Raw genomic sequence first — 24,304 nt, 5'->3', positions numbered from 1 at the left:
TGACAGCCAATTAAATAAGCACCAATCCAGCTCCACCCTACCCCCACCCACCCACCCTTAGCTCCAAGACCCCCTGCACCTCCTATTCAACACTCATTCCTCACTCAGAGAGGCAGACAGAGAAAAAGCGAGATAGTGAGACTAAAGGAGTGAGAGACCGAGGGAAAGAGAGATCTCTATTGTCATCACTGTCTGTCAGTCATAGCCATGGGCCTTGGAGGTAAAGCAGATAGACCAAAGAGCAGAGAAAGGCCATTGAGTCTTCGGATATGTTCGGTACCTTACAAGCCTGTGCGGTGTTTTTGGTGGGGTTTCAGCAGAGGAAAGAATTCGGCTTAAAAAAAATAAAACAGTCATTGGCCAGGACACCTGTAAGGCTGGAGAAACTGATTGACCCCAGCACATTTTTATAATATGATAAGCAGCAGAGGCAGAAGTTAGTTTTCGGAAGTAATTTTGATCTGTGTCAAATCAGTCTTAAAACCAAATTTTCTTGGATAGCCTGAATAATTTTGATTTTATATAAAACTAAACACTTTTATGACCAACATTACTCTCAGAAGGAAAGAAGAGAAAGTGACTTGCAGATCTGTTTGTGCCAATCTTTCACAAATATTTTTATTGCTGTCAAAACATTTGTAAAGGGCTTAAAAGGGGGGGGGGGGGGGGGGGTTAAAAGACAAACAACTGGATGAGAAACTGAAAAGAAAGAATTTAGCATTGCATTAAATGTTCCCCAGATCAGTCTTTGATCATCAGTCAATATATCAATACAATGAAAGAATGAAAAAGTCTTAAAGTGTAGTGAATGGTCATTCATCATGACCACCGCACCATTAGAATCTGCAGTTAGTCTGATCACATCCTCCGGTCATTACATGCAGAGCTCAGACAACCACAGGAAACTGAACACTATGAAGAGAGAAAACCCACACAAGAGAAAACATGTTCAGGAACAGTATTACTCAGTTGTATTCTGTGTTTGGCAGTCTTCTAAAACTGCTTCAGTACTGATACAGTGCAACTTTGAAAAATTTTAACTTGCAGTGAGGAGCCAGGGTCATTGAAAAACACATATTTTAGAGTTGTGACAAAAACTTTGGGTAAAAACAGACATGCTTCTGGTTTGACTTATTTCATTACCTACAGAATATGCTTGGATTAATTCTGTTAACTATGTTTTTAACATGTGTTTACCATTTTATGTATTAAGAGTTTAGTCTGAAATCACACCATATTTGTCAAAAGAAAGAAAGAAAAAGGGAAAGAATCGGAACGCATTTCCATTTTTTTAAATATTAAGTTACGTTGCTTTAAAGATGTTAAAATCCATAGCCAAAATAACCAAAGAAAAAAACACGTTTCCAGAAAGGATCAGAAAGGTATTTGGATTTACTTTAAAAGGCCGGTTGAATGAGCACGGCGGCTTTAGACTTGTGTTTAACCGGTTCTCCTGTGCTTTACAGGGCAGGATTCTGTCGACTGATAGCCGCTGTTTTCTGGACGTTCGATAGAGCTAGTGGCAAGGGAACATTATTTAAAACATCGAGTTTGTGAGCTTTAGAATAAGTTTAACATATATATAAAAAGAATAATTTACGAATAGTCCTGATACAATGCGTTGACAATAGTTGTTATTAAAAGGCTAATTTATATATATATATATATATATATATATATATATAGCCAACTTATTATGATCCAGATTGGTGGCATTGCTTGTAAACTTGCTGAATATACACATCGACTGTTTTTGACCATTTAAAAAAAAAAAAGCATTTGCTTAATTAAGTTTTGAGTTTGACGATTTTCCGTCATGTCTCCACTTTAAATAGCCAGCTGCAAGCTCTTTGTCTTCGGTTGGACCCCAATATTTCTTATAAATCCATAATGAATTTTAGAAGGCGTTTTGAAGTGATATTTTAGTTCTCAGCTGGACACCTCAGACACAAAGGGAAAGGTATGAGGCATGCCTCAGGGGGGCGAGAGAGTCTCCTGCCTGAGAGTTCAGAGTTTTCCATAGAGCCCTTACGATTATGGACCTTCTGTCTTTATACGGGTCGGCCTGATGTAGGCTACATGTAAATATAGGGGAAACACTGTAAAATCAGTTTTATTAACAGTGAATCAACAAACACATAGACTATCAGTAATATTTATAGCCTTATATTTCTGCATATCCAATAAGATATGGTATTTTAAGAGGTTCGTGAACTAATTCCTGGCCATAATTTTCAATTTACTAAGAATTTTTGAAAAAGGACTTCATAAAAAACAATAAACGTAAAATAAATAAATAAATACTTGAGTAAATATTTATTATTTATTTTTGTTATCGCTTTGCCCTAAGCATTGAAATCCTTGGTAAACTATAAACTATGCTTACATAACAACACAAGCTATATGAGCATTTAAAATGTCACACATTAACTTCTCTTCTATCTTCTACACAAGCATACAAACAAATAAATTAAAGTTGACTTGTTGGTAGGCCTAATTGTAAAATATATATATTCTTATCTTTTATGTTTAGGCATATGTATAAAATCACCACATTTTAATTTATTTTAAAAATACTGGATTAGAATATTAAGAACAAAATCAAAGTCTTTTCGGAAGCTTTTCTTAAGACTCTACACTATAAACATCCCAACTACAGTTGGCAGCGCGATGTATTGTCAATGAAGTGAAAAGACTGATAACACGGACTATATGAGAGGCCCTGTACTGGCCAGCAGCCTGCATAAATTAATGAATGTTTTATACATCAAGTACCCACGTCAATCTGGAAAATCTACAAAACACAGATGTGTCTTTGGTCTTTTGAAAATAATTGAGGAAAAACTGGTAATTTGGCCTTCATACTCTACTGGCCGTCGTCGGAGTAAGGTTTTGGTTCATAGTTGGTCTTGCGTGACATTTTTTTTTTTTTTTTTGAAAGATCGAGTAATTGTAAAACACAATGTTCCATTAGACATAATACCACAAAAATGCGCAAATTGACTGTCTAGATTTATTCTAAATTTTGTATTTTCCCTTAAGAATACTCCGCCACTTTCAACGTCATCGTATTCATAAAAAAGCCTTCTGCTCGAGTCAGTGTGAATTAACTTCAGAAACTCGTCACTGGCTCGCTGCAGGGCAGTCTATTGTTATACATAAAGAAGAAAACGAGGCAAATTAAATATTCTTTATTTGGTCCTGGAGTCTTGTTTTGTGAAGTGCTGGAGGTAAACTGGTTTTGCTGACTCTCTGCGTCCTACATAGGAACCCCCAATTTGTTAATTATCTAAAGAACTGTTAATCTCAAAATTACAAAACATAAAAACAAGTAGCCTATAGGGTTAATATAAAATTATTACCAAACCCACATCAACCCTGTTCCACATAAGCAAAAGTCCACAATGAATTTAATATGCCTGCACAAATATAAAAACATAATATGGGCCTAACACACACACACACGCGTATATATATATATATATATATATATATATATATATATATATATATATATATATATATATATATATATATATATATATATATATATACATATATATATACATACATAAATATGTCCACAAAGTAAAGTAGTAGCAAGATAATGGCGGAAAAAATAAAAAGGCTTGTAGTTATAGTTTGTTTTAGATTCGGGGCAATATATGTTTTCAGAATTATCCAGAATTATCTGAGGCCTATTCTATAATGTTGAATTGAATTTGCTTTGGTGCTTATTGATAAAAATACACATGTTCAAAAATGTTCAATTATGGCACATACACACACAAAGCTTTTTTAGTTAGGCAGTTGTGTCACCCACAAATATTAACATTTTGCCATCATACAAATGTTTTTATTTAAACTCGTTATAGTGTTCTAAAATTTCTCCAATAAGCTCTTAATCAACCCTTTTCTATTATCCATATCGATATAAAAATCTAAAAGATCTTAAAGAACACGCTTTAAAAAATAAACAAAAACTGCGTAGCATATATATATATATGTGTGTGTGTGTGTGTGTGTGTGTGTGTGTGTGTGTGTGTGGGCCTATATATGCATACAGATAGACAGACAACAAAATATGACTCACAACTGTTTGTTAACTACGCCGAAATAATGTAACAAAAATACGTTTGGATCAGGGAAATGGCTTTTATTTTACACACTAAGAAACAATCAGATTACACTATTTTGTACCAGAAAACATGCTTTGCAAAGGTTAAAAAAATGAATAAATAAAAATACAATAAAATGTAAATCAACCGCGATATAAAAAAATAACTCTGGACCACTTCATTTCCAGAATCCAAATCGCAATTGTAGGATATATGCGTGGATTTCAAATAAAATAGCACAAGGTAGAGTGTATTCTTTATTTCAGAGTGTTTCGGCTCAGATAATTCAAATGCATTTTTTTTTATTTAAGCTAATTGATCTATAGCCTAGGCTTCATCGGCCGACTATGAAAACAACACAAGTAAACGCTTTTCTTGTTATCGCGTTGTTTCCATTAATAAAAGCTAGTTTACAGCTTGTGTATATTACCAAAGATTGAAACAATTGTAATCTAAGAAATTTGTGTATACGCAAATAATTATTCACATATGTCCTTTTGACAACAGTCAGTAATGTAATTTAAATATAAGCTAAATAAATAAATCACTGTGTCCCACCTTAACGGCAACGCGACCTCCGAGACATCTTCTGCATACAAAACATCCTTGACGCGAAATCGACAAATTTGATTAATCACACAAAATGTATTTTTTTTTCGAATCTTGTTGATTGGCGCGATTACATTTAACGTTACATTATCGTGCGATTAATATCCCAACTCAAGCGAAACAAAACAAGCGAGCGCGACATTCGAAACTCGCGCTCTTGTTGGTCATTATGACGCACCAAAGCTGCCGCGCGTGCTGGACTAGTTGTGCTATTTGGAAACATTTACAAATAGTCGACATCCTTGATCATATTGCATTACACCATGAGAGCGCTACGCAGTGAAGAACGTTCATGCTCGCGTTGTCAAGAGCCATTTATAGGCTTTATAAAGACTACATGTAAAAACCAAATCTCGAACAAAACTGTGAAATAAGCTATAGCTCTCCCTCTGATCCAGACGATGCCGTCCGCTCTGCAATCTTCCTCACTGTTGTATTCCACAGCGACGATCTAGACTTTTAAAAAAACGCAATAGACTACATTTAGCGTGTTGCATATCTTCCTCTGTGAGGTGCACCGTCGTCCATTTCCACAACAGTGTTTGAAGCACCGGAGGCGCGCCATTCTTCTTAACGCAAATTCACGGGCTTCTTTAGGTAGCAGGGATGGAGAGGAGTAGTGGAAGGGGATCTCCCCTCCCCAACCCAGTCGCTGAGGTGGAGAGGGGGAGGGGAAACCCGCTGGATCTGCGGGAGGGAGCCCTTGGCCAGCCGCGCAAAAAGGAATTCCCACCAAACGTAGCCCAGATTTAAGGGGGCTCTGTAGACTCGATAGGCACAAACAACTGCCATGTTATATGTTCATTCCGCTCGTGCCACAATTTTATTTAGTCCTAATAAAACACAGCGTTGAAGAGTTTGTTCTAATATAGGCCTACAGGGAAAGGTGTGTGGGATGTATAAAGTAATTTGGAAATGAATGCGATTTGTCCACAAATAGATCACAGGGCGATCATACGTAGCATAGTCTATTATCCCAGTTAGAACCGACTGAAATGTAGCAGAATTTAAATTCGACTCGAGCCTAATTTTGTTTCAAGGAAAACTGACTCTATGTTGGAGCTTAATATCGTGTCCACCTTAAAACATGTGCGCACACACTTTCAACTGCAGAGAGCTCACGATGGTGGTTAATGCCCAGGTCAGATGTTCTGCTTGGCCACTTTTTGGAAAGCTAAGATCGTTTGCTAGCTCATCGATTTATAGCAAATGATAGAAGGGGCAATATAATATTAGAAAATGACTTTATAATAAATTAAGTGATGAAGTCATCAACAGATCATTTGCAATCTATTGGTGATGATATTTAGGTAGGCTAATGTGCCTTGCGCTGCTTTATTTAACTTTATTTTTATAAAATAATTTTACATGCCCTTGTTGTATTTTGGTTGTATTTTATATTGGATCTAGATTTTAGGCTCTACTGTTAGTGTTGTTATCTGTATGCACCATGGGAGAGTGACGCAATTTTAATTCTCTGTATGTAGGCTACTGTACATGTGGAAGAACGGACAATAAAGCAGACTTGACTCGATCATCTGCGTGTGTGAAAGTATGAATAAGATAAAATTTCTAACAGTTTTTCTGTGCAATAATCCCTTAAACATCTTTTAACGTAAAAACACTTGTTATTGCTATAAATGAACAATTCTGTACAACGTTAACTACTAAAAAAATCTAGACATGGCTATTTGGAAAGTATTGGGAGTTGGGGTTTCGCATTTCAAATGAATTACTCTCGGCTTTCCAACAGTCGCAGTTCACACCTATGTAAACGCACCCCGGAGGGCAACAGATTTATTTGCAAGAGAACTATTTTACCCCTCCTTCTTACCCTCGACTCGGTGATGGATGGACGATCTCTCTTTGTCTAAATGCAAATAGACTTTAACCCTGAATTAATGGATAACTCCGTAGAGGGGTGATTACTCGACTTTCGGGTTGATCTGCCTTTCTCGTAGTCCGTCTGTCACCAGCTACATTACAATTGATCATTTGACGCACATTTTGTGAACCCCTGAATGTGCGAATTACTAGACGGTTGAGTTGCATTGACAGTGTCCCTTTTGCACTGGTTTATTCATCAACTGGACTATCTATCTAATTTTTTGTTGTGAACAGAACGTCAACTATGGATGGGTGGATGGATGGATAGATGGCCTAAACATTTTTATTTATAGTTAATCAAAAATATAGTGTTACAGTACTTTCTTTTCCAAAACCATGCTACATATTTTAGGCTATTTGTTTGGCTGGTGTTCTGTATTTCGAGATTACAGTGCAATAATTAGCCAATAATATTTGGAATTTTGGATGCAATCTCCAGCTTTAACTCTGATAAACATAACATGGCTGTCATTTACCCCTGAGCTAGCTGCAGACCCCTGTGGTGGTCTGTAAGGAGCCCCATTTAAAAGCTATAAAGAACACAGCAGCGCGTGCAGAGAGGGGAATGGGGAGGCATTTTGGATTCGATTTTGAAGTTTTAGGATCAGACAGTAGATCTGTTTTTGAATACAATGGGTTTTCAGAGACTTTTAAACCTGCATCTAACAATGCAGAAATCTTATTTGTCAATTACCGTTTGACTTTAATTGGCACAATTTACCAAATAGTATAATTCATCTATTTGGTAATTTTCTTTGTGTGTGTTTTGTATTTTGTGTAATGTGCTTGATTGCATACATGCTGAAACTTGTAGCACCAGGGTTAAGCATTTATTGACAACAAATAGAAAGGTCTGAGAATGTGTGTGCAATACATATCAGTGTGTAAGCATGTATGTTCAGTGCCCTGGTCTTCAGCACGACTTGCACATTATCACTAGAGGTACTAAAATTTTATTTCCAGCTAACATTATCAGGATACAGAGTGTGTGTGCTTGAGTGTGTGAGAGAATATGTGTATAATACCACCATTGCCTTTTGCCAAGGGGGGAATTTGCTCATGTAGCTTGTAAAACGGAATGTCTGGGCACCCTTAAAGCCTTCCCTATGAAATATCACTTGTATTCTTGCTGTCCAGTGATAAAAGAGTCAACAGGATTTGAAACTGATCTACAGAAGAGGCCACCTGTTGCAGAGGACAAGAGAGATACAACACAAATCATTATTAGTAGATACGTCACATAAGTCCTCGTTTTGTTATTAAGCCATACTCTTTGATGCATGTGAAACCTTGAAGTGATGCATATAAGCAAAATGCAAACTTTTAGGAGTATCTTATTACATTTTTTACATTTTGTCAGTATTTGCCTTCAAGTCGTTACAAACCTATAAGACTTTTTTTTTCTTCAATTAAATGTTTTTTTTTTAATGTTCATAAGAAAACTTTCATAAGAAAACCATGCAATTATTTTACCACTGTTTTCAAGATAATTAAATGCAATTAAAAATGTAACATTTGATGTAAAATGGTAACAAACAGATCAGGAGGTCTGCAGGCCCACAAACTCGTTTCATCTTTCCTTTCAACCCCCCCCCCCCCATTTATCCCGCACTTATTTTTTCTCTCTCTTTCTGCTTCTCTCATTCTCGTCCTTAACTCTGTTCCCATCCATTTTGCGGCTGATGGAGTCAGTTGTTCATTCTTCTCATAAAATCAAATCAGCAGTGGTCTTGGGACCTTGGTGTGTATCAGAGGGTGAACGCAGGGTCATCTCGTTCTCTTTGCTCATCTTTAAAAAGAAAGCTATGCCCAAGGCCTGGAGATAGAGACTGATAAAAGGCAGCAGAATGTGAGAAAGAAAGGAACGAGGGATAGTGGGGAGAGGGAGGAAAAGAGATGGTTCATTGTTGGGTGGGCAGTCCCATCACTTGATGTCTGTGGCACTCCTCAACCCTGCAGCTGGGTTCTGATGCCTTCACAAACTGTCTTTCTTCTTCCCAACAACAACCATGGCTTCGGGGGGTCACAGAAGATGCTTGCCCTTCCACGTGATGGCGCTACAGATGTGGTGAGGGAACTTCTTTAACAGCCTAGGCAAAAAGCGAATGCGTCAGATACAAAGCGAGGGTCACAATACTGTCCTTGTGTCTTTCTCCCAGCTGCTGTATTTAACAGCTGCAATAAAGAGCTTATTTGAAAAACCTGAAAAAATAAGAAATTGAATGCCTCAGACTTTTTAAGGGATGGCTCTGTTTGTCGTTCTCTCTGTACTACAACGTCTAATGCCTCATGCATATGTATGCAAGTGTTTAAATCAGATATAGCTCTGCTCTGAAGATAAAAGAATGAGCACAGCTCAACCTTGTTCACATCTATCAACCTTTGCCCAAGTCATTCTGCTGTGGATTTGGAAATGGTTTGGTGGTGTGAATTTGGCACTGAATATTTCTCTTTATTTTTTCTTATTCATAAACATATGATAAATCAGGGAATTAATGTGTTAGCTAAACTTTCATAAAAACTGGAGTCATTCCCTCAGTGCAATGTTTTTACTGTAGTTTCTTCTAAAAAAAAAAAAAAAAAAGGATTTAAATTATAATTTGCCAATTGCCTGTTTTACTCTAGAAAAAATAGTTACAACTTTATTTATAAAAAATCTGCATAGTGTACTGAATCGTTCCACACATCCCAGAAACCCAAGGGACCACTTGTGTTTCACTTGTGTTTAAATAGGACTGTCACTTTAAAAGCAATCTATACGTGGCCTATAAATTGCTTTCAATAGTTAATTTCATGGAAGTTCCGGCTTATTTGTCCACTGATGTGTAGAATTGAATTGCACCTATAGCCTACTATCAAAAAAAAATGTAAAATCATGGCACCTTTAAAAAGTTTTCCATTCATTGGATTGTCCACAGCTTTAGATTGAACACAGGGAGGAATTTAGAGTCTTATTTTTCTAACATATTACAGCTGTGATCACACTGGGCTACGCACAGACAGGTTTACTGTGATTTCTCCAGTGGGGAAAGAGATACACCCTTAACATGGGAAGTCTGTCCAAAGGCAAAACTGTGGGCCTAAGGAATAGTATATCTATATATGTACTTATAATCTGTATTCATAATTTTTTTTTAAACCTAGATTTTTAACCTCTTGAAGCCAGGACAATTCTACTGGTTTTCTTACATTTCTTTAGCTCCCAGTGACTTTTTATTTGTTTATTAAGGCTAATAAACCCCTTACCTAAAATTGAATTTGCTTAAGTCCATGCCTAGTTTTTCGAAAGTCCAAAACAATATTTTGTTGTCCCATGATATTTGCCTGTGTTTTCTTTAATCCACCATTCTGATTAATTTGTTAATCTCATCATCTCAAAACTGGTCTGGAAGGGCTGAATGATGACTGAAAGGCCAATGAGGATTTGTTCTTCTATAAAATATTACTATATGAAATTTTTCAACATTTTGTTTCAAATATGTAATATATGAGGGGAGGGCAAGACTTGATTAGATTACATTCCAATTGAAATAAATAGAACATGTACATTAAAGCATTCCAGTAGCCTAGTCATATATTTGCATCTTCTGACACTCATATTCTGGTAGGACTGTGGAACATATAAGGAGCATGGATCTTAAGTTTTGTCACACAGTAATTTTAATTAACGCGTACATATAAGACACAGAAAGGTTAGGAGTTTGTTGCAGGATACTATCATTCATGCTTTCATGAATATGGAGAGGTTGAGCTCCACCACTTTAATCTTCCGTTAGCTGCCCTGAAGCTTGCTTAACACAGACAATAGTCTTAATTATTCCACGCTTCTCTCCTTCAAACACTTACCATTCACATATGTTTATGCAACAAACAAGAACGTGCCCAAAACACACAGTTATTGAGAATATTTAACATACAAGCAAATGATGGTTATAAACTCTGCCACTGCAGTCATGCCAATGACACTATTTTTAATGGCACAGTCAGGGTCATTTGGGGGTAATGAGCTTGTCTCCATGAAAAAGCACTAGGCAACTGTCCTCCCTTAAATTGATCCCTTTTGAAATTGTATTCATAAAGACATACAGGCGTCTTTTGTATATTTAGAGGTGCTGTCCTGTCATCTAACTGTTGTCCCCAGCCCAGATGCATAAGTGTTTAAATACACTTGGACTGCTAATTATGGGTGTGTATACGTAAGCATACTAGCAGCAGATAGTCTCTGATTTGTTTGCCATTTGGGGTAGGCTTGCTCACTGAATGTACATGTCTGATAAATATGATACGACAACCGTAATGAGTAAAAATATTATGTTCAGGACCTCTCTGCTCTTCCACACACTTGATAAGTTAATGAGCAAGTTTGCCTGGGTGTTTATAATTTCTAAAACATATTGGATAAAAGGTAGGCTATTTATAAACAGTGGGGTTTGTGAGGGATTTTTTTTTTCAGGGAGGGATATAGTTAAATCCATATAGTCAAACCCATAAACAATTGCATCAATTTATTAATTTATTTGTTTAATATTTGCTGACAGTTGCTCTCCCAAACATATCCACAATTAAAATTTTAAAAATAGGCTTGATATTAGTCTGACAGATTACAATCTCCCCAATTTTAAATTTAATTGAATCTCTTTAGCCTTTTCTGGCTTTATTTTGGACAGAAGCAAATAATATTATTAGTATACCCACTGTGATTGGTCTTAATTCTTTTAGCTTTCTGTAATGTTATTACAACGATGAAAACTCTAACTTATAGGTTAATGAAAAATAAAATGTTTCGTATGCTAGTTTTAGATAAAGTAAACTTTATCACTTTTTTTTGTTAATTGTTTTGAATACATTTTTTGGAGTTTTAGACTCCATACAGGCCTATGTCAGTTTAAAATTGATCATCACTTAAAAATATTCTCCAAAGTGTCATTTGTCTCTTTGTGTAAAACTTTATTTTGTGTTGAGTCCACTTTTATACCAAAGTTGTAACCCAGGTTTAAAAGTTTGTCGTGTTAAGTGCATTTTATCAGGATACATATGTGTAAAGCTCAAGCTTTGGCTGCATGGCTAAAAAGTCTCACTCGATCAGTGCTCTCAGGACTGAAAGCGTTAATTTTCTGACGTCATCATTCCCGGGGCGGTGACCTTAAAGGTAGGGGTGGGGGCAAATTTGTTGCTCCAGGGATGAGTGGGAAATACGCCTCGCTTTCAAGGCAAATAGCCTGTTTTGGATGTAAAACCTTAACTTGTGTATAAGAGTCGAGCATTGCTTTTCTTTCAGGACAACATAAGTATTTTGTAATGGATTGCCTGTGTTTCCTCAAGGTAAACCTGTAGTTCTTTAAGTAAACCACGTATTGAAGCGAATGTGTGTTTTGTGGTGTTTCTAGTAGGCTACTGATCTTACCACCTCTACATATCTTCTGTTCGCAAACACGTTGGATTTATCGATTCCAACAGCACAGCGTGTCCCTTTAAAAAACACAAATGTGCTTTTAAAACAGTCGGTTTAAAACGACAATGTTCTGTACAGTTGCGTAGATGTCTTAGAATTACGCACACGGTCGCGATCGGCTCGTGCTGGTTTGCCTGCGATGCCTTCAAATTTCCAAAGTTACCGCATGAAATCGGCTGCTGTAGTTCGATTATCATAGGTTCTTTTTTGCAGGCCATGAGGAAAGTCCAATATGGTGGAAAAGAGATGATTTAAGTGTATCCAAGGTCTGTACGAAGCGGAGGAAACGGGTCGCTTTCCCCAAGTCCCGTTCAGTGCAAACATGCAAAAAAGTAGAATAGTTCAAGGTGTGTTAAGGAGTTGGGGCATGCTCAAGAGACACGTGCCCTCTCCCCTAATTAAATGAGGCAAAATGCAATGGTCTGGATATGACAGCAGATTCAATTTCGTTCGCCTCTCCATCAATTTTCTGTTTAATGTCACTGAGCTCTATTGTGGGAGAAGAGGACGCGTCATCCAGCCATAAATTTGTGATTATAGAGGCTCGAGGAGGCAGTTGGTTCTATTCGGACTTGCTCCGTACCTTCAGATAGATCTTCGACAACCAGAAACCATTCAAGTGCTCGTTTATATACCATTTAAGCTTTAAAGACTTTTACCGGACTAGACTATGATTAAGTAGTCATGATAAATTAAATAGCATCTATTTGTTTTTCCAAATACTGTTAAGATTTGTTAGGAGGCTCTGCACGAGGAAGGGACACTTCAGACGGCTTTTTCTTGATCAAGAAAAGAATCCAGATCACTTGCGTAAATCAATAGTCAATCCTTATTCAACAATATTTTCTATCTGGACGGACTTCCATTTTTATAGGTAGGTGTTTTCAGCTCATCTGATTATAATTTATCGCAGCCATCAGGACTTTAGAAGATCGTGCTTTACATGTTTGTTTGTGTCCATTATCACGGCTTTATACGAGGTTGCTCCTGAAAAAAAAAATACTTTTCATGTCAGATGCACCGTTCGAGCAAAGACTATTTAGCTGTCAGCAAAAAGTGATTTTTATAGCATTTTTGAGAAGTGAGGCATATTTCTAAAACCTGTTTTACACTGGCTTTGACTGAAACGGTTCGAAGCTTAAACAATATTCTTACATATAGCTACACTTGATATGGGCATTTTACAAAGATACCGAGGTGTTATATTTCTAAAGATTTTATCACTGTTTTTTGGGGTAGCTTACAAGAGAGACGCCATTCAGTGTAATGTGGAAGAGGGCCTTTTGACCGGATATTTAATTGTTCTGACCTTTTCATTGTTTGTGCTACGCTCTCAAATCCTTTACTTAACAAAAAATATGGATTTTTCTAACAGATATAAATTATATTCAATTAAATATATTTTATTTTAACTTTTATACTTGTTGTTTTCCTACGTATGCCAAATATGTATACTTCTAAAAGCAACGTATGACAATAAGATCGTTCAGTCTTACATTAGCCTATTTCATTCATTCGAATTTATTAATTTGTGTTATTGATTTGCTCACCAACGCTACTGGGTCACAGGGTCAAAACATTGTTGCTGCTTAACGAAACATGTAGTGATGCTGAGTGATTTTATATTAATTCAGTCTGTTTGAATGGAGCCATTCCTGAAATGTAATACTAGACATTTGTTTATAAAACCAAATTAAACTCGGACTTACTTATTTTTGTTCCCATAATAAATCAGCATCAAGGGCCTGGGCTTTCACGGAGGGACTGAGACGTCGATGTAGGCTACTTGTGTCGCTGATTGATAACAACGTGTAACACATTGAATACATACATGTGAGAGGAACTTTGAAGATCTGACACCCACCAGGCTGTGATACAAGCATATAGCCTACTCTTACATACACAGTATAGGCTAAACTCGGATCAAGACCGTGTCCCGTGTCAAAACCGAGTGGGCCACTGACAATCACTTAAAATCATGTGGCTGAGCCATCCACTTAAGGATTTATTTGAATCTTTACATTTAGACTCATTATCTAAGAATAATGCGAGCAGTGTAGATGTATAAACTTGCGCCATGTGACTATAGCTCTCACACGATTTCATATAATGTATTTAATTATGGTTGTACTACTTTGATTTAGATTTATGGCAGTAGAGAGCAATATACAAGCTCATAGTCATTCCCCTGTATGTGAATACTTATTACAGTTTTCTAACTTGTATATTGAACAACGCTACAATACGAAGATTACTTGAAATAGGTAGGGTATTAATGATGTTTTCTACTAATTAGACCACTCATCCGATTAATATTCAATTTCGTTAGTCACGTTAAATTTGGGAGATAAGCTTTAAGGAGGCATTTTACGAATTATCACAGAATTTAAACAGGTATTTATAAGACAATCTTATTAATGAAACACGTTGGGGGCAGACGTCAGTTTTTTTGTTCATTATAAATGGGTCAGTCCAAAATTGGTGTATAACAATGGCATATATATTTGTTTCCAGTTCATCTGCGCTGTTTTGTGCTTCTTTTGTCCTAAGACGTTCATAACAGAAAGTTTCTTGAGTCATTTTTGTTAAAGCAGCGTTGTTGTTTTTTTGTATTTTGTTACATGTATTACCGCTCTATAGTTTGACTTTTAGCTTTTACAATAAAACAGGTCGTAATGAGGTAGGTTTGTGCCATTTATGGGGGTGAACCAGTACTTCCCTTAATTGGACACAGATGGACTTTTTCTATCGATAACTCCATTCCTTGGAATTTATAAAGGGCAGCTAGTCGGTATCCACCCTTATTGGGAGTTGTTTTCTATCATTCACAATCTAGCCCTAGGCCTGTAGATTACCACCCTAAACCTAAAGCGCCTATACCTCACTTTATAGGGTTAAGGTCTGACTACATTTAACGTGTCTTCATGGTTTCATGTAGAGTTTGACTTCGGTGTCAACTGTGTCTATTATGATCCCTTCATATACGACTCCTATAATGATCAGTGCAATATGTTTCTGCAGCGCTTTGATTATATAAGAGCTGCTTCTGTAAAGTTCGATATCACAAATAACGCTTTGGCCAGCTACAACGGACCTATACACATAAATCCAATCTAAATATTCTTATGCGTATAAATGCTTATTTATAATGTCATTCTTTTACATAGGCCTACAAGTCCTTATTCCAGATACGCCAGTAGGATACTGCTAACATCGGGCCCTCTAAACAGTACGCGTCCCTATTGCCTGACACTTAACAGAAGCCAAGCCATTTCACAAGAATTTAGCAATTCTAATGGTTGCAAAATGTTCAAAAGTTGGTCCAAAGCTATTTCACTTGGATAGCAATGCAGTAGTCTAACTTAATAATCAAAAGCAGGTTCACAAAATAAAAATCTAACTTATTTCGACCGTGTCCATGGGTTTAAAACGACAGTGTACAGACGCAAATTAAAAATCTTTTTAAGTTATCTGTTCCTTGGTTTTCCATATAAGTCATTTTGAAGAACAAAATAATTTGATGTTATTGTAGGCTATAATGTAACAGTGCAATAGGCTATTACACTAGAGTTCATACAATATTATGAATAACTACCACAATTCATAAATTGTGGTTTTCAATAAAATACAGTTGATTGTAGCCTAATTTAAGCGGTTTTCAATGAAATACATTTGATTATAGCCTAATTTAAGCACGTGTTTCTTGTGAAATATTTCGAGCACAAATCTCTGGCCGGTTTACTGGGCCGTAAGCAAAATGAACGTCTTGACTGAACATGCTTCATCCTCATCACCAGCTATGGAGTGCATTGTCACAATGATTCATCCTACGGACACGTATATAAAATCCCCTGACCTACATGGACGTGTAGGCGCATGTAAGCACCGTTTATACATTCGCATCAAAATGGGCTCTGAATTCAGGCGTCCTGTCTGGATTATTCTATTGCCAATGGCAGACCAGTGCGATCTGGCACTATCTAAAACTGGTTTGCAGCTTAGGCCTGACAGTAACTGGGTCTCTGCGCACCCTTGGCCTATACGCTGGTGACAAACGCCCCGTTCCGGTAGTTTGAATGTGGCTGGAAGATGGAGGGAAAGTGTCAATCAGAGACGCTTCATTGATCACGGACAATGCCGTTCGCGGGACTGGTCTGTTTCGAGAGCAATCAGTCACTCCGCATTAATTATCCCCGCGTCCCACAGTAGGGCAGCTCGCGCTGGCACATGGACAGTGTGTGTCTGTTTGTGTGTGCGTGAGTGAAAGAAAAAAAAGAAAGAATGTGTGTAAGTGCGCGCGTGGAGAGAGAAGGAGATTTTGTGTGTGTGTATGTGAGTGTTTCACAGAAAGAAAACGTCGCTAAGTTTGTTTTCAGGTATGTATATATTTAGACGGGCCTGTATGCGAGTTATTGCCTTTGCTTGTGTGTAAATGTGTGCTTGCATGGGTCTCTTATGTGTGTGTGTGTGTGTTATCCGTACACCACTAAAAATACACCCCACCCCCACCTTTCAAGTTGCGAAAAGGAGCCAATAAAAACCCAACAATAAAAGGGTCTTTCTTGTCACTAAATAAATTAAGTGCCGATATCTACTTAAAGCGCTGCACCTCTTTGTATATTGCAGAACAGAATTCTTTATTGCTCCAGTGTTATTGCTTTTTTGTTTTTTTCTCCAGTATTTTTTTTCTTTCTTTTTTTGGATAGGAAGGTCGGTGGTAGGCCATAACGCACACTCTGTCACAGTTACTATAAAGTTGGTTAAAACAATGACTTTGTCATATTAAGAGCTTCTGCTTATGGGTCGTTTGCATATTTGATTTCATACTTAAATGGCCAAATTTTTGGTTGAATCTGATTAACAATGGCATATCTTTTTCTTTTAGGACTGGCCTGATTTCTTTCTTTATCTGTCCTTTTATTTTCTTTACAACAAGCCCCACACCTATAGGATCGTCATAAACAATTTATACTTTAAGGGAATGATTTATTGAACCGTTGATTATTAACTGGTTATACCTTGTGAAATGTCTTATTACTTAAATTAAAAGTCCCGGTAGTTATATCGTTTTAGTACATCTATAGTTTCTCTCACTTTTTTAACTAAAAGGTATAGATTATCTATGTAGTCGTAAATGTAAAATATTTATATAAGGAGAAGATTTCTTTAATATATGGTATTTAATATAGCAATGTTCTCTGTAGATATTGATTAGGCTACATTTGTTTTCTTCAACCATATTGAGCAAATATTAAAAACGTAGCCTATTATCAACATTCACTATAAAGCCATTTTAAACAAAAAATATACTGTTACAATGGGACGGTGATAACAAAAACCCGTATGGTACATATTCATAAAATCACCGTTCTTCCAGTGGCCTATATTTGAAGTTGCGCTTAAGTTTTGTGTGATGACACAGAAGATTTTCCTGAATAAAGTATCATGGGTTGAAGTTAAAGAAATAATGAAGAAAGAAAAATAGCAGAGTATAGAAAATCACAGAAGAACAAAGAAAAAACACTGCAGTAGCCTATATATTTCATATGTAAAATGATTAAAAAAACAAAACAATAACATCCTTTGGCAGGCATAATATTTTTATTTTTTAATTTAATTAAATGTTGTAATTTAGTACAAACATTATAATATAATCAACTACTAGAGTAATTGAATACATTCTGTTAATAATCGTCTTCCAGTTTTTCACTCACCAAGGTTTTCCTGAATTGCATTTGAACAGAAAGAAAGAACGTCGTAGGCTAGGCTATAACAGTTTTCCTATTAGCGCGTAATTGTAAGTATATATTTTACAGCCATTTACTAGCTACTTACTGTTATTAAATATCCAGTCAAAATTAGAAGTCGCAGGGAGTATGAAGTTTTTACATTTCATCGTAAAAAAAAATCCTCACGCACGCTCGTTTTGGGTCGCTTTGCCTTCTTTTCCAGTCTTGTCCTGTTTTTAGATTCCTTGTATTACAATTATCATGTTGCTGTTGAATTAAGCGATATTAATCCGAGAATCTATACTTTAAATTTAATACAACATGCAATTTCCCCCTTTTTAACGCATTCCCTTTGATTAAGTCACTCTTGACTCTCCTTTAGCTTTGGGGCCAACGAGGTTCGCCTAGGGGAGGCCTTGAAACCGCCCCTCCTTATCTCCTTTCATCATTCAGCTCTGGGCCGCCTTGAAACCGCAAGGCCAGTAATTGCTTTTTTCAGGCAGCCCAGTGCGGACTGGACAGCAGCCAATCAGAGACTTGTTTACATTCTATGATTGACAGCGCTCTGGCATCACACCAACCAATCAAACAATTTTCAGAACGAGGCCCAGGCTTTTAACCCTTCATTTGCCACTGCACCGTAGTTTGGGCTTTAACTGATTATTTACCATGCTGAATTTGTTCTGGCTTAGAGTTGTTCATTTGACTCGTGATCTGATTATTAACTCTTTAAACTGAACGTGCAGTGACGCGCTTTAAGTTAAGTGATATTGTATAGTCTAATTCACAAATTGGTTAAAAGATGAATTGGAGAGATTTCATGTTTTTTTTCTGGGTTTGGGCTTCATTTACGTTCAGCATGTGAGTTGTTCAGTTGCTTGTTTTAGGTTTGTTCAATTAGATTTATTATACTCTAGAAGACCAGCTGTCATTTGGGCTGAAATAATACATATATTTGTACCATGTCTGCATAAAGGCTTACTATTCCTTAACTTAAAGCAGGGTTAAAAAACTCAAATGTTGTGAAATGCGTTTCGTCCTTTGTTTCAAGTCATTTAAATAATGACATTCTAGGCTGCATAAGTAACCATGTGGTCTTGCCTCACGCTGAACTCGTCACGAGACAGGAAAGCTCAAATAAAGCGCCCGCCGTTTTGTTTAGTTGATCCAGCTGACGCGCCATTGGCTCAGAGCACCATCCAATCGGAGCCACTGTTTATCCTGGGGCGCGCTGCACGAGCTTATTGACATGTAGGTATTAGACCAATGGGTGCGACTGCTCCCCCAGTCACCTCCCCCTCTTCTTCCTGAGTGGCACTAGCAGACTCAGGGAAGAGTCTGTGACTGCTTGTACGGGGCTTGATTCAGCAGAAGCTCTTACTACTACGGTGCATCTCCGAACTTCTGCACTGCACACGCACTGCAATCAGCAGACTCTAGGATGTAACCATTTCCATATGTTTTTATTCTGCCTCTGCTCTTTTACGTATTTTTTTGTATCATGTTTTTTTAAACCAATTTATTGTTTTGCAAGGAATAACTTACCAGTAAGTAATTCGTTTATATTGTATACATTTATATGCGTGCAATAATAAACAATTGCCTTCAAGAGCTGCTCTTACTTTTTTTAAGAACATCTGGCGTTTTACAAAATTATGGAGTTTGTATTGCAGGGGGGTGAAAAAAAAGCTATCCATTAATTTTCATCTGAGTCTGTTGCTTTCTTTGAGCAATTATAACAATGGTAATGACATCAACAACCAAAACAATTATAATAGTACTCATAATCATTATACAGGAGATTTGTGCAATACAGAATTGCTACTGAATTTCTGCATTATTTTGAATAAAAGGGAATTTTATTTAGAGCGAAGACCTTAGTGTCTCGTTGACTCATGAAGGATACAATACAAGTGTGAATAATTATATTATTTGCGAGAAATTCATTCGCAAAATGCTATATGCAATATACGTGCTGACAGAAGTAGCCTAAAATCGCTTTTACCTTTCTACAGTTTACACTAGAGTTAATATTAGGCAGTTGTTTATGAAATTAAAACTGAACATCTCTTTTTTTACTAAATTTGAGTGTTTATAGACTTTTAATTATATATACAACGTTTTCCGTTGATATACCATGATTCATAAAATTGTCTGGCTTTTATCAGAGGACATTTCCTTCCACTCAAATCCTTTATGAAACCTGTTCTTTCATGCGCTCCTCCTCACCTCCCATCCGTCCTCCGAGCCAAATCTAATAGATCTCAGATCCCAATAAATGTTAAAAGTTCGGCTTTGGTTAATAGTGGGAGGATACTGCGTTCAAATACCATATGCTTTAAAAATTGTGGCCAATTTCTTTTAATGATGTCACAGACATGATACATGTTTGCTGGAAATGTCCTTTGTCAGCGCAAAAAAATGGTGCACTACATTTAATTATGTGCTTCAGGGAGCTTATTCTTTAGAAATTTCACCTTATGGTCAATATTTGAGGAAATATGTAATGTTGTGCACGTCAATTCAATCACTATTTTATAACCTCTCCCCCTTTTCAGTTTTTATGTTTTTAATGAAGGCTGTATAGGGCTACAGCAATTTGGCACTGCAACCATCCTTACACTCCAAACTGGGAACTTCCACCGTTTTAAGGCCTCGATCAGCAAAACGTTGAAACATCTAACAGAAGTTCAACGTTCCGAACGCCAAATATCTGGAGATTCGAGATGTGTTTCGTTTATAGTTTGTAATTTAGAATAAATGGAAAGCACATTTGGAGATTCAATCTTGAAAATATATTTGTTTCCTTATCTTTGGTTCTGTATGATAACGAGATCACTCACGACCGTTCGTACGAGCTTTTTTAATTTTGCTTTGCAGACTTTCTTTTATTACCTTACAATTTTCAGTAGTCTGGCCAAAATAGGCTTGCAAGCATGTTTTGACGCAAATCTCTCGCCGTTTAATAGCATCGCATGACAATTCTCTCAATGTACCATTTTGCTAAGACTCCATCTGCAACAACGTAGGATGCTTTTATATAGATTTGCTTGTATTCCCGTGATTTAGAAAACTTAAGGACCAGACCAAAGGTAAAATATATACTCCGTGTGCATTTCCACCATATACAATGTTATGGAAAACCTAGTTCAGATCAACAAAGCAGTTTAATTAACTGAAAAGACTGACAAAAGGGACTGAAGAAATTACATTTATAGTGGGATGCATTAAATAAATTAGAGCTTATAATGAAAGCAGTCATTCCAAACATCAGCGATTAGATTTTCGTAATGTTTTTCATCTCGTCAAAAAATACTGATTTGGCTTTGTCAATTTTGCCCTCTTTTTTGCTAAAATGTCCTTGGTTTTCGCTATAGGCTTGAGGAGACTGTACAAATGTATTGATCCTGGCATCTCTATGTGAATGGTGTATAGCCTGCAGTGAGTCTTCTGTGTAAAAGTGGAGGTGTGCTGCAAACTCGCTCAATTGTGGAGAGATGAGACAGACGAGCGGAGAATTTGTGTTTAGGCAGCAGTCGCAGCAATGGACGTAGCCTACACTCGTGGTGTTTTCAATGAAGGATTACCATTACACATCTGAAGGATACTAACATGATACGATCTTGTGGATTTGCATCACTCGCTCGTGTAACTGGTTTGTAATTTAAACTACCTTTTATGATTTTTGTGTTGCAGAAAACATGACTGGGACATACTTTTTTGGCCGTCAAAGCCAAAATTGTGCTGAATGCAAGACCTAAGCGAAACTCTTAACGGATTTATAACATCTGGGCGGCGTTCGGTTCGGTTCTCGTGGATTCCCGCTCTGGATTTCGGATTTATCGTTCTTTTGTCGGGATGGAAGGTCGGGATTTCGCTCCTCCGCCGCACCTTCTGGCAGATCGAGGCGCGCTGGTTCACAGAGGCGCCTCGAGGATCACTCCTGCCGGGCACACGGCTGTGCAGCATCCCGGTCACTTTCAGCCTGGGAAATATTACCCCTCGCACATACCGATGCCTCCCCATTCAGGTAAGTGTTATGTTTATTTTTCCCCATGTCGATAAGTGAATGCATTTAAAACATACTTTTAGCAGATTAAAATTGCGTAACTTTACAATATCGCCTTAACGTGTAGGCTACTTAGCCTTCACTAATTTTTTTTATTGTTCTTTTTGAAAATAAGCAATTGCTACGGTCTCCATATAGTCAAATCTGACTACATTGTAGCTTTTAATCGGATAGTTTACTTAATATCTGAAGTGCTGCGAAAGGCTGGTTTTAGATGAAGTGCGTATCAGAAGAGAGCAGTAAGAAAAAAAAAAATATATATGCCTTTTACCTTAACTGGGAATATTATTGTAGGGCACCGTAATTTATATTTAGTCTTTACATTTATTTCTGATGATTAAATGTATATACTGTTTTGTTAATAATGAACAGTTACTTTATAACTGGATTGCCCTCTTTGTTTCTCGCTCATTCAGACACCTAGTTTTTTCTGACAAAATATGTTGTTTGGTAGAAAAGCCCCATTATTTTCTGTTAATTATTAGGGTGCATATTTGAGCGGTTTGCTGCCACAGCTGCTATAAGTTAATAACACAAGCTTTGGTGTGTGTGTGTGTGAGCTATGGTTCGAGAAGTCTTCGAGATTAGGGTCAGTAGTTATGTGTGTATATGTGTGTGTGCTAAAAGAGGCGTCTGTAATACCAGAAAATCCGGTTTCTATATTGAGCGGTGATGTGACGGGGTGCGAATGAGTTGACAGTGCATGCATTAGATTTAACAAGTGTCTCCAGCATTCAAAGTACCTTTGGGATAGAGGTACACTTTGCATTTTAGTTATTAATGAGATAGCCTATAAATTCATATATATGCGCACACGAATACGCCAGCCTGTGGATGTTTCAGCTTCTGTTGTTAAACGCAGATAATATCACATTTTGTACGTAATTCCATTTTTTTTTTTTTTTTTATTTTAGCCTATATATAACATTGGTTGACAGCCGTCCTTTTGGCTGACGTGTTGTTTTAAAGAATGTGTTCAGCAGTTTATTTCTAAAAGATGAATTAAACTCCCTTTGGTGTTGTTTTAGTCGGTGTAGTTAAATATAAAGATTTTCTTTTGTTTCTTTTCATATAGATTAAATTTATTTTTCATATATATTTTTTTCATATTACCCCTTATGCTTGTTGACTTGTGTGTGTATATGTGTGAATACATAATATATATATATATATATATATATATATATATATATATATATATATATATATATATATATATATATATATATATATATATATATATATATATATATAGCCTATATACGGCTTGTTAACTGGTGTATGTGCGTATATAAATTATTTTCAGTTTAATTCGAATGAGACGTTTCATTCGCTCATTCACTGTGCTTCAGACTCAGCTGATATATTTCAGTCGAATTCATATTCGATGCATAACGTTCGCTGTGTTGTAGACTCAACTGAAATTTCAGAAGCGAGATCTATCACAGCGCTCGCTGACCCTGATGGTCCCCGGCGCACGGTGAATGCGCGCGGGTACTGATGGGGTCGTTAGCGGCTGTCTTTCTCTCCGGCCTCCTGCTGCTGCTATACCCTCACCCACTGCCTTCTTAAAGTAATTTTTATTTGTTCCTTACACAAATAACTCCGTCCTCTTACCTCACACAGAGACAAACTGCGAAGGTCCGCAAGACAAACTCTATAAAACACACAGCCTCTTTTACGATAGATGCTTTCGATTAAATGTAAATCTTCCTGTCGTTATTTGTCATCGCTAATGTATTGAATCGGTTCATTGTCTCTTTCTTCGACGACTGTCGTCAATCTGAATGCGTTTTAAAAGCCGCACCGCCGGTAAATGGATGGATTTTGTTGTGCTGCTCAGGTCTCTCGTGCACATCAAATGCTGCTCGGCAGTGCGCGCGCATAATGTGTACAGTAGGATCTCCTTTTCTTCTTTCTTTTTCACCCCCTCTCTCTCTTTCCTTTCTTTCCTCCATATCCTCAGCAGATGTCTGTAACGTCTGCCTCAAGGCGGACGCCAGCGCATGCCATACAGGTGCATACTTGTGTGTGTGTGTGTGTGTGTGGGAGGAGGGTATGTGTGTGCGCTCGTATCAAATTCTTGTTCTTCTGCTGTGGCTTTTTTAATCAACACAGGTGTCATTTCTGCTCATACAGAATAGGTAATATACGATGATACTGTGTGTATTATTTTACATCATATAGCCTACTGGGACAAAAGTAATTTATATTTAAGTTTTAGACCTTCCTCTTTTTGTTTGCGTGGGATGAGCATTTATATAAGCAGACGTTATTATATATTTTCCTTCTCCTTTTCGGTGTATAAATAATTGTTCTCTTTATTTCTGCTTATTTTATCAATTATTTGAAATCCCTATATTCCTCTTAATTAAAATTGATTATTTCAGATGATGCCAAACACACAAGCACTTAGGCCTACATATAAATCGTAATCCCT

The 24,304-nt window shown here is 36.9% G+C and overlaps 1 protein-coding gene across 5 annotated transcripts in view; it reads left to right on the top strand.

The window, feature by feature from the left end:
- Positions 1-11,803: 11,803 nt before the first annotated feature.
- The window catches only part of bahcc1b (BAH domain and coiled-coil containing 1b), a 107,224-nt gene continuing 94,723 nt past the window's right edge, over positions 11,804-24,304 (top strand). For 3 of the 5 annotated variants that reach the window (XM_059532647.1, XM_059532648.1, XM_059532644.1), the window contains exons 1-2: positions 19,127-19,342; positions 21,492-21,825. In XM_059532647.1, coding sequence (XP_059388630.1) covers positions 21,654-21,825 — 172 coding nt within the window. In that variant the 5' untranslated portion in view covers positions 19,127-19,342; positions 21,492-21,653. Of the gene's footprint in view, positions 11,937-12,279; positions 12,941-19,126; positions 19,343-21,491; positions 21,826-24,304 lie in introns of those variants that run through there. The other 2 variants (XM_059532645.1, XM_059532646.1) reach the window with 2 other exon arrangements.

The sequence above is a fragment of the Carassius carassius genome, chromosome 40 (assembly GCF_963082965.1).
Source record: "Carassius carassius chromosome 40, fCarCar2.1, whole genome shotgun sequence".
In the NCBI taxonomy this organism is placed as follows: domain Eukaryota; kingdom Metazoa; phylum Chordata; class Actinopteri; order Cypriniformes; family Cyprinidae; genus Carassius; species Carassius carassius.
This window is presented reverse-complemented; position numbering and strand designations above follow the sequence as displayed.